The 14,769-nt window shown below is 38.8% G+C and overlaps 1 protein-coding gene across 2 annotated transcripts in view; it reads right to left on the reverse strand.

The window, feature by feature from the left end:
- Nucleotides 1–14,769, reverse strand: part of FAM120A (family with sequence similarity 120 member A) — an 85,152-nt gene that overhangs the window by 5,871 nt on the left and 64,512 nt on the right. Inside the window, exons 14-16 of one of the 2 annotated variants that reach the window (XM_061618179.1) lie at nt 11,322–11,505; nt 3,648–3,785; nt 1,813–1,954 (exon numbers count right to left, since the gene is read on the reverse strand). In XM_061618179.1, the coding sequence (XP_061474163.1) occupies nt 1,813–1,954; nt 3,648–3,785; nt 11,322–11,505 (464 nt within the window). The remainder of the gene's footprint in view (nt 1–1,812; nt 1,955–3,647; nt 3,786–11,321; nt 11,506–14,769) is intronic. The other variant, XM_061618180.1, reaches the window with a different exon arrangement.

Consider the following 14,769-nt stretch of genomic DNA (forward strand, 5'->3'; position numbering starts at 1 on the left):
TTCAGTGGGATTTACTCCTCTGGACTCATGCTTATGATAGATGAAACGGACCTGGGGGAAGGGCAGGGAGGGGAGGAGAAGGGAAGAAGAGGGAGGGAAGGAGATTGGATGGGTGGGCACTGGGCAGAGGGGAAGCCCTTTCCTTTCCAAAAGGAAAACACTGAACAGTATCATTCTTTTTCAGGGTTTTCCCCACCTTTTTATTCTACAGCAGGAACATGTAGTGCCCCACCCAAATTTAAACCAAAGCTGTCACTGGCCACATCCACACTAGACCTTTATTTCACTTTATACAGTCATGGCTTCTTGCAAAGAATCCTGGGAAGTGTAGTTAGTGAAGGGTGCTGAAAGTTGCTAGCAGATGCCCTGTTCCCCTCACAGAGATTCAATCAGAGCGGCTGACTGTTAAACCACTCTGGCCACTTGAGCTCTGTCAGGGAAATAGGAGTCTCCTCTCAGCACCCTTCACAAACTACACTTCCCAGGATTCTCTGAGGGAAGTCACGACTATCTCACGTGAAATCAAAGTCTGGTGTGGATGTGGCCCCTGAATAGGCAAGCCCAGGAGCTGTGAGTCTGGCTTTTAGAACACTGACAGTTGGTTCTTACTGAGCATGCCCAGCATTATCATAGTTCAATGCTAAATTTCTTAAATTAATTAAAAATCAGCCAGGCATTTTTAAACTGCAGAAGATGAAGGTCAGACTATGTGGCAAGTCAGTAATAGGATTACAGGTACTCTGTGAACGTGGCTGATTTTTAATTAATTTTAACAGATTATGAGAACTCCGACAGAAAAAAGTCCAAAAGCGGTCTGTTTCTCTCTCTCTCTCTCTCTCTTCTTACACTTTGAACTCTCGATTCTCTCTGACTGTTTTGTGTATCACCATGAAAATTTAGAGGGTTGTTAAGCAAACATTTCTGAGTTCAGGACTATGTTTTGTAAGGTTTTGTTTTGAGCTTATGGGAACCACCAGAATGGCATGGGGGTATTTTCAATTTAACATGGCGGAATGAGAAAAATCCACACTGGCTATAGTGTACAGACACTCTTGTGGCTTTCTAATCTTAAAATATATATGATTGTTTTATAATGTGAAATTTGTTTTTACAGTTATATTTCTTCCACTTACATTCTGCAGTTGCTTTATAGAGTCTTAGTAATACAGACATTGAAAACTTGTATGAATAGAAGCTGGCACTTTTTTTTTCATAGTGATCAAAATAATCTTACTGCCAGAACACATTGTCAAATACCGCTAATACTCTTAAAATAGAGTAGAAGGAATTTGTTTTTTCCCCCTGAAATTTCTTCTGAATATTTATTATCTTTATTAATTCTAAATAGAAGTTAACATTACTAATCTCATATTAGTATTGCTTGTTTTTTTTATCTCAACACTAATTACTAATGTATTAACCTGTGTTTGTAATTCAATGTACTTGTATTTCACTGCTGTTTTTAAATAATCTGCCTTAGGTGCCTTAACAAATTATGAGTAAAAACTGGTAAAGTGGTGATATGCAGAGATTTGGACCAGTTCAACTACCCAATATAGAAGATATTAACTGTTATGCTCCCTTAAATTATGATCTAATTAGGCCAAATAATTTTTTATCTGGCTGAAAAATGTTACATTTTCATAGCAGAGCTCCATTTTAAGCCCAAACTTTCCAAAATAAAAAGCTACAATGGTCCTTTTATGAGAGGTTGCTGTTTTGCATTTGGATAAAACCCAGCTGCCATCTCTTTCCCCAATAATAAATCCCAAAGTTAATCCCAACATTAGCATAACATTTATTTCTGCCTACCCTCTTGTTGGCCCTCCAACAGAAACCACCTGCAGAGGAAATGGCCCTCTCCCTCCACGACCACGTCTGCTTCCAGCCCAGTGGCCGACCACAGTGCCAGCTATTTCAAGTTTCCCTCCCTGAGAAGGAATAGGTTGGACACCTGTACAAAGATGAAAAAGAGATATTGTTCTTTGCAATGACACTTTAAAGAATGGAAGTCATTGACTTTCTCTGCAAAAATAGCTCTCCTTCTTAAGATTGAGTTTGCATGGTGTGTGCAGGCATTAACAATTCAATGCAAGTTTTGTGTCATGGTTCCCTTCATTTACTAAAAATGATCTTCTGGTAATTATATCAGCATCATAATTTAAAATAATCTGACACATACTAGAGTTATGATTTACACCCCTGTTCAGGATTAGGTCTGTTAAGATTAGTGGGCAACAGCTACAATCTTGCACCCAATTGATCCAGTTAAGTTTAATGGCCTCAATGGAACTGAGTTCACAATCGGGTACTGGGCTGCAATCCAGGATAAGAAGAGAACATTTGGACAACATGGATTTAGGTTTCCACAAATAAAGGTAGTACCAGCTATTTCTCAACTATATGGCTTGGATCCAAAGGTGACTTAAGTAGAAAGGCACTTCTACCCACCCACATATGGCACTATCTATGAAGTCCTCTATTCCACTGCAGCACTTCCATGTTCAGGAGTACAGGTGACTGCAGTGCTCAGAAGGTGCCAGTAAAGTCCCATTGTGCAAGTGGACTTCCGCTCACGCTTCATTACTTTAATCTATACTGTTGCCATTTGAGGTAGCTCCTAGCCTTTTAAAAAATGCTTAATAATTATACTGTTTTCCATTATGCAACCAGAACCCCATAAATCCCCACTTATGAAACACATCGGTTGGTTAACTTTTAAAAACTTGATTCAAAAACAACAACTGACTTCATTCTCTGAATTCTAGAATGCATCTCAACTCAAATTTGAATGTTCATGTGTGACTATTTACAAATCAATGCTACCTCCAGTAATTATGAAATCATTTCCAATAATCTAAGCAATAAACAGTAGCTACATTGACTAATAATGCTGGTAGCAATCAAAGGCTTAAAATGGGTAGAAGCAATGTGGTTATGAATTAGGCCCCAATGTTAACATACTAATTAGTACTATTCTAGTGAAGGTAGGGAAGCTTATTCCTCTCTATATTCCACAATCAGCTGTAATAGTACACCAGCTGCTTCATGAGGCTTCTGAGAGCCAGAAGTGTGGGTTATTAGCTGAAATGTTGATGTTAGAGGACACATAGGAATTTCCTGGAAGTAATAAAAATGCAGGGATTTCCTGTTCCACCTTTTTTATAAAAAAAAAAAAGAGAGGAAAATTTTCCTTTAGAAGTACATGTCCAGTTTCTGAAACATATGACCCACGTACAAATGAAACAGCAGCAACATTAAGGAACATTTTCCAAAGTATTTATTATCAACAAATTTCAAAACAAGCAAAACCCCCAGTGTTAAAACACACATCACCTTTGCAGAACTGTTCATGCAGAAATCTAAAATGAACATTTAACAAGCACAAAGATTGCAACACTTTTTTAGAGACGAACACATGACAAACGTAGCTTGTCACAAAGTTCTAAGACATTTAGGACAGTAGGAATAGTTAGTGAATAATGCGACAGCAATTTGGGCAGTAGGTTATGTAGGAAATGACAACTATATACAGTTAAACAGGAAGGGAAAAAGGAAACAAGTAACTGATTAAAAGTCTCAGATCAGAATGAGAAAAAGAAGGCTATTGGTGTAAGCTCTAAGAAAAAGGGGTTTGGCATAATTACCGCCCTGAAACTTGCTAGTCCTGTTGCTGTCATTGCCAGAGAAGGCTCCAGAGTGTCCTCCCATAGCAGCCACCCGGAAGGCCCGATAAGCGCCTGTTGCTACTGTTTCCCCATAAGGGCCTCCAAAGCCATAGACTCCTGTGAGACCCAGGGGAAAAGAGACAGGGGAAAACTGTGAGGGGGAGGGGGACATACAGGAATTCCCCTGAAAAATAAGCTGTTGATCTCGGCTTGTGTGAGTACAGTTTATCTCTATAACACCAACGCTGCATTATCTAAGAATATGCTGGATTTAGCAACCAGAGAGAAGACACCAAAGTCTTACCGCCCAGCCAGAAATTGGTGAACGTACAGGATTTGTGAACCATTTACAAATTTACTATTGACCACCAATTGTACAGGTACTTCTCAAGAGGCAGCTTGGCCACTACTATCAAGGAAACGTGGCTTGCATGTATCCTGACCATAAGTAACTTTAATATTAAAATCACCAATCAAACTTCCACTACATGTTAGACACTGATGTGACCACACTTACCAAGCTCTGAATGGCAACAGATTTTACTGAATTTATATTGCCTCCATATTGTGCCAGCACTACAAATACTCGACTACCTTTCGAAGGTTTGAAATATACAGATGCATGAACATTACATCAGGTGTGACTATTGTAGGGTTCACCAACCTTTTTGGACCTGTGGGCACATCTGAAATTTTTGAGGAGGGCCACACCCACTCTGGTTGCTTCCCACCCCCACTGCAACCACCAGACAGAGGAAGTTTGCTCTTCCATAGTGTCGGGAGAAAATAAGGATCCTCTTAAATTTGCGTCATTTAACATGAGATCCTCAAAAAACCACTTGAAGGTTTATTGACTGACTGCATAGTAAAACTCAAGATTTGATACTTCCCAACATTGGCGGAAAACTCGGAGTGAATCTGATTGAACACGTGCTAGAACCTATTTAAGGACTTATTCCGTGGCAGTGCGGGCTCAAAAGAAAGTTTTCTTTTCCGCCTCCATTGCGTCTGCCAAGTCTCGTCCAGCGGAACTGTTTCGAGTGGTCAGGGGCCTCTTAAATTCTGACCCCTGTGAATATGATGGTGACCATGCAACAGTCCGCTGTGATGAATTCGCACGACATTTTGCAGATAAAGTCACTCAGATTCACTCTGACTTAGACACCAACGTTAATACAGTCTCTGTGGATGTAACTTTGGTCTCTACTTGCTCGATTAGAATGGACTCTTTTCAGCTTGTTCAATCCGAGGATGTGGACAAACTCCTTGGAGAGGCGCATCCTACCACCTGCATATTAGATCCTTGTCCCTCCTGGCTTATAAAAAATGCCCAAGGAGGACTAATTGAATGGGTCAGGGAAGTGATTAATGCCTCCTTACTTCAGGGCAGAATACCGTCCTGCTTAAAGGAGGCAGTAATAAGACCCTTATTGAAAAAATCCTCCCTGGACCCCTCATTATTAGGTAATTATCACCCAGTTTCTAATATACCTTTTTTGGGCAAGATAATAGAGCGGGTGGTGGCGACCCAACTCCAGAGATTTTTGGATGACACGGATTATCTAGATCCCTTTCAATCTGGTTTCAGGCCCGGCTATGGGACTGAGACGGCTTTGGTCGCCTTGGTGGATGACCTACGCAGGGAAATGGACAGGGGGAGTGTGTCCCTGTTAATTTTGCTGGACCTCTCAGCTGCTTTTGATACCATCGACCATGGTATCCTTTTGGGTCGCCCAGCTGGGATGGGACTTGGAGGCATGGTTTTACGGTGGCTCCGGTCCTTCCTAGAGGGACGAACCCAGAAGGTGATTATGGGGGATGTCTGTTTGACCCCTTGGCCATTGACCTATGGAGTCCCCCAGGGTTCTGTTCTGTCCCCCTTGTTATTTAATATATATATGAAGCCGCTGGGAGAGGTTATCCGTAGTTTTGGGGTTCGATGTCACCAATATGCGGTTGACACCCAACTCTACTTTTCTTTTCCATCTAACGAAACTAAGGAAGCCGTCAAGGTTCTGAACTGTTGCCTGGTATCAGTGATGGATTGGATGGGAGCGAACAAGCTGAAATTAAATCCTGACAAGACAGAGGTGCTCCTTGTCAGTCAAAGGGCGGATCAGGGAATAGGGATCCAACTTGTGCTGGACGGGGTTACACTCCCCCTGAAATCACAGGTTCGCAGTTTGGGAGTTCTCCTGGACTCGGCCTTGAACCTGGAGGCACAGGTCTTGGCTGTGGCAAGGAGTGCCTTTGCTCAACTAAGATTGGTACGCCAACTGCGCCTGTTCCTTGACCTGTCAGACTTGACTATGGTGACACATGCCTTAGTTACATCCCGATTGGACTACTGTAATGCACTCTACGTAGGGCTGCCCTTGAAGACTGCTCGGAAACTTAAACTGGTACAAAGAGCTGCAGCCAGGATGTTAACTGGAGCTGGGCTCAGAGAACATACAACCCCGCTGTTGTACCAGCTCCACTGGCTTCCAATCTGTTTCCGAGCACAATTCAAAGTGCTGGTTTTAACCTATAAAGCCCTATACGGCTTAGGTCCAGGCTATCTGTTAGATCGTGTCTCCCTCTATGACCCTGTCCGAGTTTTGAGATCATCTGGTGAGGCCCTGCTCAATATTCCATCTTTCTCACAAGCTTGCTTTGTAAAAACACAGAATAGGGCCTTTTCAGTGGTTGCCCCTAGATTGTGGAATTCCCTCCCTAGCGAGGTTCAACTGGCTGCCTCACTTTCATCCTTTCGTGCCCAGGTTAAGACTATTTTATTCAGACGGGCTTTTAACTAATATTGTCTTTTTTTAACTTTTACTGATTTAATCCATTTTTAATTGTTTTAAACTGTATATTGCTTGTTTTTAATTGATTATGGTTTTTATTTGTAAGCCGCCCTGAGTTCCTTGGAAATAGGGCGGGATATAAATATTTTAAATAAATAAATAAATAAATAAACAAACAAACATACCTTACTAAAACATTGATCCAAGGTGTGGATCCTCATGATTTTTACAAGGACTATAGCAAAGTTGCCAACAGATCTCTTGCAAAAGTATCAGGCTCTACACTTTGGGTCCATATTTTTGTGCCATGGCAGTGCTGAAAGTTCTGTATCCATTATTTTTATGACTAGGTCAGTAAAGACAAATGTGATCTGTGATTTGATGGCAGTTGTGGGGAACCAACACATGATGAGGAGACAGTGAGCTTAGAGGCTTCGTAGGCACCAGGGCAAGACTCCAAGGGCAACATTGCATCCACAGGCACCACACTGGCAACCTCAGGGCTATAGTTTTAAAATAAGAAAGCAAGCCTTTTTTCTTCTGAAACAGAATAGGCAATCTATATTTTTTTAAAAAAATCTGAGCAATTTAATGGAGCTTAACGCTTAATACGTCTTTTCTAGTCTTCAGTACCAATTGATTCAGATGCCACTTAACACTCGTTCTACGTTGGAGAGAAATCGTTCTTTTAGTGTGTCAGGACCTTACTCTTTGGAACTCCCTGCCTACTGACAGCAGACAGTTGACTCTGTTGTATTCTTTTTGGAACCTGCTTAAAACTTTTTTGTTTAGGCAAGCCTATCCAGACACACAGATGTTGATGTGCTTTAATCTTGTTTTTAATTACTTGTTTTTAACTGTTTCTATTGAAAACTTTAATGTTTTTTGTTAACCACTTCGAGGTTTTCTACCATCAAGCAGTATATATTTGTTAAATAAATAAATAAATTTCTGTCTCTTTCTACAAACAGCTTCCAATATATTTCCAGAACAGCTCACCTGTTTAAATAGCTAGATAAGATGAACAAAACTAGGAATAACCTTGGTGGATCAGAACTAACTAGTTGAGCATCTTGTTCTCACAGTGGCCAATCAGAGCTTAAGGGAAGTCCACAAGCAGATCCTGAGTGCAATAGCACTCTTCCCACGTGATTCCCAGCAATTGGTATTCAGAGATATACTGCCTCCGATACTGGAGATGCTATTCAACCAATCATGGGTAGTAGCAATTGGATTCTAGTATTCTGACACAAAGAGAGAAATATCTACTTTCTTCACACCGTTCATAATTTTGCACACCTCTCTTGCATCTCCCCTGACATCTAAACCACAAAGGCCTAAAATGTTTTAGCTCTGCCTCACAGGGTAGTTGTTCCAGTTCCATGATCATTATGGTTGCCCTTTTCTGAATGTTTTCTAGCTCTACAATATCCTTTTCTGAGGCACAGCAAGATGGAAAATTATTTTTTTTTCATGTTGTTGATGATTTTCTATTCTGCCTATTTCTTCAAAGTGACTCAATGGAGGATTTTGTCTATAGCAATATTGTTTTCTTAGGTAGATTATTGTCAATGTTTTCCTACAAAACTAGACGGAAATCTTCCCAAGCATCCTTAATGAAATTACATTTGTAGATATGGGACTAGATCCATGCAGAAGCTGTCTTCCACTCATAGGTGGGCTGTTTTCCACATTGCTCTAGAGCAGCCTTTCCCAACCAGTGTGCCTCCAGAATTGTTGGACCACAACTCCCATCAGCCTCAGCCAGCATTGCCAATGGTCAGGAAAGATGGAGGAAGAACTCTTACTACCTTTACCTGAATCTTATTCTGCAAGAGGGAAAGATACCGGATAGTTGGAAAAATGCTAATATAACATTAATACCTAAAGAGGAGCAAGATTTAACTAAAACAAAAAATTATCGACCAATATCTCTATTGAATAATGACTATAAAATTTTTACAATGATCTTGGCAGAAAGATTGAAAATAATATTGCAACAATTTATTCAGGAAGATCAATCAGGGTTTTTACCTAAAAGACAATTACGTGACAACGTCAGGAATGTCTTGAATGTCTTGGAATATTTAGAACAACGAAATGATAAACAAGCAGCTTTGATTTTTTTAGATGCTGAAAAAGCATTTGATAATTTGAATTGGAAATTTATGTTTCAGGTTTTGGAGCAAATGGATTTTGGAGACAATTTTATAAAATGGATTAGATCGATTTATACATCTCAGAAGGCTCAGATAATTGTTAACGGAGATTTAACGGATTCATGTGAAATACAAAAGGGTACAAGACAAGGATGTCCTTTATCTCCCCTTTTATTTATTTTGGTCTTAGAAGTGCTGCTTAGAGATATAAGGCAAGATAAAAGAATTTCGGGATTAAAGATAAAAAAAGAAGAATATAAATTGAGAGCATTTGCTGATGATTTGATAATTGTACTAGAAAATCCTTTGGAAGGAATTAATGTATTGATGGACAAATTAAAAGAATTTGGACCGTTAGCAGGATTTAAGATCAACAATCAAAAAACAAAGATGTTGGTGAAAAATTTAACTTTAAGGGAACAGAAAGAGTTAATGGACAAGACAGATTTTACAATAGAGAAAAAGTTGAAATATTTAGGTATCATTATGACAAATAAAAATTCAAAGTTGTTTCATAATAATTATGAAAAATTATGGACAGAGATTAAGAAAGATTTGCTAAGATGGGATAAACTACAATTGTCATTAATGGGTAGAATATCTGTGATAAAAATGAATGTATTACCGAGAATGATGTTTTTGTTTCAAACAATACCTGTAATATCCTCTGATTTACCTTTTAAACAATGGCAAAAAGATATCTCTAAATTTGTATGGCAAGGAAAAAAACCAAGAGTTAAATTTAAACTACTACAAGATGCCAAAGAAAGAGGAGGACTGGGATTACCAAATCTGAGACTTTATTTTGCTGCCTGCTGTCTAGTCTGGATAAAGGAATGGATTTTATTGAGGAATAAAAGACTATTGGATTTGGAGGGCCATAATTTGAAGTGGGGATGGCATGGATATCTATGGTATGACAAAGTAAAAGTAAATGTAGACTTTAACAATCATTTCATAAGACGTCCTCTGTTGAAAATATGGAATAGATATAAACCAAGGTTTTATTCGAAAATACCATTATGTGTCTCAAGTCAAGAAGCGTTTTATAGAAGAGAAATGGCTGGAAAAGAGAAATGGTTAACTTATCAAGAACTATTAGAAAATGTACATGGAGAATATACAATGAAAGAGAGAGAACAACTGACAAAGGAAGGATATAGTTTTCAATGGTTTGCCTATTTACAATTGTTAGAAAGATATAAAATGGACAAGAAAATGTATGGGTTTGAAATAAGTAAATCTGATTTTGAAATAGGATTGTGTACAAATGATGAAAATATAATTGCGAAAATGTATAAACTCTTATTGAAAATGGATATGGAGGAAGAACAAGTAAAAGAGTGTATGGTAAAGTGGGCAAAAAATTTTGGTCATAACATACAAATGGATCAATGGGAAAATATGTGGAAAAAAGGTTTGAAATTTACACTATGCTATAATCTTAAAGAAAATTTTTATAAAATGATGTACCGTTGGTACATGACTCCAGAAAAGTTGTCAAAAATGTATAGTAATGTTTCTAATGTTTGTTGGAAATGTAAACAACAAGAAGGATCATTTTATCATATGTGGTGGTTATGTAAAAAGGCAAAATCATTTTGGGCACAGATAGGTAGGAAGATGCAAAAAATTCTAAAGATAAATATTCAGTCAAAACCAGAATTTTTTTAATTGGGTTTTATGGATAAACAAATAGAAAAGAAATATGGAAGAATAATATTATATATGATTACGGCAGCAAGATTATTATATGCACAAAAGTGGAAAATGGAATCAACACCAACAATGGAAGAATGGTTATTGAAATTAATGGACTTAGTAGAAATGGATAAATTGACATGTTTACTTAGAGAAAAATCGACAGATACATTTCTTAAGGAATGGAAACCTCTCTTAGACTTTTTGTTGAAAGATCAAAATAAAATGATGATACTGGGATTTGACGATTAATTAAGACAGCCTATGGAGAAAAGGGACTCTGTATGTATACATTAAGGGACAGGTTTGATGTATATTATATACTTATAGCTGATCTGCGACAAATCGGAAGTCAACTATTTTATTTTCATTTTTTGTTGATGTATTGTTATGTCTTTTTGACTTTGTTTTGTTTGTTTTTGGAAAAATTTGAATAAAAATTATTAAAAAAAAAAAAAAAAGGAAAGATGGGAGTTGTGGTCCAACAACATCTGGAGGCACACTGGTTGAACTCTTGTGAAAGTGTTTGTAGAACAGTGCTAAAAGCTGGGACCTTTGGGTGAAGGGTAGGCAATAAATCTAAATACTACTACTACTAATAATAATGATATTAACAAAAATATTTTCCCTTCAGCTCAAAATGGTTTGGGTACAGCCAAAAGACTTACATATTCCCCTGCCTTGAATTCATTTTACACAATTCATTTAGTTCAGATTTAAATGTAATTTTATTTTCTGATCAGGCTTGCATTAAATCATTTTAAGTTACTCAACGCACAATTGCAAACACTATGACAGTTACAGATGGTAAGCTAGTAGGAACATGTGTATGTGTTCAACTCTAATAGAAATAAGTAAACACACCCTGTAACAAATAAAATAATAATATTTTATACAGTAGCATAACTATATTATTCTTATTATAATAAAACTAATAATAGAAAATAGTCATACAATCTATTTTGGATGAAATACCGCACACTGAAACAATAGCACACACTTACCAGTAAAGCCTCTGCCTCTGCCCTGAGGTGGTGGAACTGGCCCAAAGTGCCGAGGATATACAGAACCTGGATAGAAAGGCATGGCAGGTGGTGGAGGAAAAGGGAGTGGATGGTTCTGCCGGGAAAAATGTAATCCTTCAAGGATGCTCTGACGCATCTTTTCAACCTTGGCAGCTTGTTCAGTCTACAATAAAGAACATGGTGCAAACACATTTATGCTATGCAAGTATTATACAGCCATGAGAGTGGCTGCATACTATAGTCAGCGTGGATATTTTGCATTCTGCAATGTTAAATTGAAAATAGCCCCCATGACATTCTGATGCTTCCCATAAGCTCATTTTAAAACAAGTCTTATAAAACATATAGTTCTGAACTCAGAAATGCTTGCTTAACAACACTCTCAATTTTCATGGTGATACACAAAACAGTCAGAGAATCGAGAGATCAGAGTGTAAAAAGAGGAAGAGAGAGAAAAATTCAGACCCCCTTTGGACTTTTTTCTGACAGAGTTCCCATAATTTGTTGAAATTAATTGAAAATCAGTCATGTTCACAGAGTACATGTAGTCTTATTACTGACCTTGCCCCATATTCTGACCTTCATCTTGAAGTAAATGATAAGTCCGGGCATGCTCAGTAAGAACCAACTGTCAAGTGTTCTAAAAGCCAGACTCACAGCTACTTGGCTAGGCTAATCAGGGGTCCACACCCACACCAGACCTTTATTTCACTTTAGACAATCATGGCTTCCCCAAAGAATCCTGGGAAGTGTAGATTGTGAAGAGTGCTGAGAGGAGACTCCTATTCCCGACAAGAGTTCCAGTGGCCAGAGTGGTTTAACAGTCAGCAGCTCTGATTGAATCTCTGTGAGGGGAACAGGGCATCTCCTAGCAACTTTCAGCACCCTTCACTAACTATACTTCCCAGGATTCTTTGGGAGAAGCCATGACTATATAAAGTGGAATAAAGGTCTGGTGTGGAAGTGGCCAGTGACAGCTTTGGTTTAAATTTGGGTGGGGCACTACATGTGTCTGCTGTAGAATAAAAAGGTGGGGGAAACGCTGAAAAGCAATGATACTGTTCACAATGTTTTCCCTTTTGGAAAGGAAAAGGTCTTCCCCTCTGCCCAGTACCCATCCATCCAATCTCCTCCTCTCCCTGCCCTTTCTACAGGTCAGTTTCATCTATCCTAAGCATGATTGCACAGGAGAAAATCCCACTGAACTCAAAATAGCACACAAATGATCAAACCTGCCCCCCTTCTCCCTCCCTCTTGCCCCTTCCTTCCCGCTTCCTTTGCACCCTCCCCCACCCCCTTGCAATCCCCTCCCTCCCGTTTCCTCCACCACAGTGTTTTTACCTATCCTAAGCATGACTACATGCAAGTAAATCCCACTGAACTCAATAAGCATGCAAATGATCAGACCCTTCCTCCTCATCCCATTACTATCCCCTGTGGTCAGTATCATCTATCCTAAGCATGATTGCAGGGGAGTAAATCCCACTGAACTCAATAAGCATGCAAATGATCAATCCATTCTCAGCAAACTTGCACAGGATCCCATCTCTTACTTCCCGGATTAAAAAGCAGAGAGATTCACCAACAGATATTTCTATCAAACTTTAAAAAGCAGAGAAATTGGGCAGCTATAGTAAATGCACCAGGGGAGGAGACCTGGTGTACCTGAGTACCTCTGTACTGCCCTACAAATTTATTTATTTATTTATTGCAGTTGTATACTGCCCCATAGCCAAAGCTCTTGGGGTGGTTTACAACAATTAAAAACATTAAAAACAAATATACAAATTTAAAAACCCATTTTTAAAAAGCAACTTAAAAACCCATGCTAAAATGCCTGGGAGAAGAGGAAAGTCTTGACCTGGCGCCGAAAAGATAACACCTCATCAGGGAGATCATTCCATAATTTGGGGGCCACCACTGAGAAGGCCCTTGTTGCCAGACTCCCAGTTTCCCTCCGAGTAGGCACCCGGAAGAGGGCCTTGGATGTTGAGCGTAGTGTACGGGTGGGTTCGTGTCGGGAAACGCATTCCATCAGGTATTGTGGTCCTAAGTCATGTAAGGCTTTATTTTGTTTATTTATTTTATTTATATCCCACCCTTCCTCCCAGCAAGAGCCCAGGGTGGCAAACAGAAACACTAATAATACTTTAAAACATCATAAAAAGATCTTAAAATACATTAGAACAAAACAACATTAAAAACATTTTTTTAAAAAGCTTTAAAAACATGTTTTAAAGAAAAAAGGGTTAAAAACATATTATTAAAGAAAACATATTAAAAGCAATCCTAACACAGATTCAGACTGGGATAGGTCTCAACTTAAAAGGCTTGTTGAAAGAGGAAAGTCTTCAAAAGGCACCGAAAAGATAGCAGAGATGGTGTCTGCCTAATATTTAAGGGGAGGGAATTCCACAGGGTAGGTGCCGCCACACTAAAGGTCTTTGCCTATATTGTGCAGAACGAACCTCCTGATAAGATGTTATCTGCAGGTGGCCCTCGCCTGCAGAGCGCAGTGATCGACTGGGTATATAAGGGATAAGACGGTTTTCGGGTATCCTGATCCTGAGCTGTATAGGGCTTTGTAGACCAAAAGTAGAACATTGAACTTGGCCCAGTAGCAAATCGGCAGCTAGGCTTTATAGGTTAAAACCAGCACCTTGAATCGAGCTCAGAAAATTTGTAAAAATGCAAACACAATTTGGGTTGGTCTTTCACAGTCCAATCCACTTCCTGTGTTAACTTGGAAGAATTTGGTAACATTTGCCCCTGAGCATATGGTGAGAGGTGGCAACACCTGCAATCAGCACAAGTAACAGAAACAAGACATGTGCTGTGCTAATCTTGTTTCAGCAGGAGGAAGCAACAATATTAAGAGTTGATAGAGTTCAGATAGTTACTTTAAATATGTTTGATTTACTTTGCAATTTTAGGAAAGTTTCCTATAGTAAATCATTCTCTTTTGCTTCTGTTTCTAAAAAACTCCAAAAATAATTGTGGAATAATGGCACTGACTATTCTGCAGAATAGTCTCCAGTGGACATCAGGAGTGTCTCAGTTTGCACAAGATAAAACAGTGGGAGGTGAAATATATTCTAGCAGAATTCTAGGTGTGCTCTATGTTTTTAATTGACCATGCCCACCTTACCCTAAATGAAGTGGTTTAAAGATAGCAGGCTGAAAACATGCATCCTCTTTTTTCCAACAGCTAGAGACACTGCTGAAGTAGCAACATATTGTAATCAGTCTGATTTTACACCAAACTAGTTTCAAATTCCACTGTTCATGTGCCCAAAATAGAAATAGAACATAATCTTCAGTTTGAAACACAAAAGGCTGTCTTCACCATCATATGACTTTGACCTATAGAAAGGCTTTGAAAATAATAAAAATAAATTCGACATAGATTTCTAGGATGAATAATGAC

The sequence above is a fragment of the Rhineura floridana genome, chromosome 3 (genome assembly GCF_030035675.1).
Source record: "Rhineura floridana isolate rRhiFlo1 chromosome 3, rRhiFlo1.hap2, whole genome shotgun sequence".
Classification (NCBI taxonomy): Eukaryota; Metazoa; Chordata; class Lepidosauria; order Squamata; family Rhineuridae; genus Rhineura; species Rhineura floridana.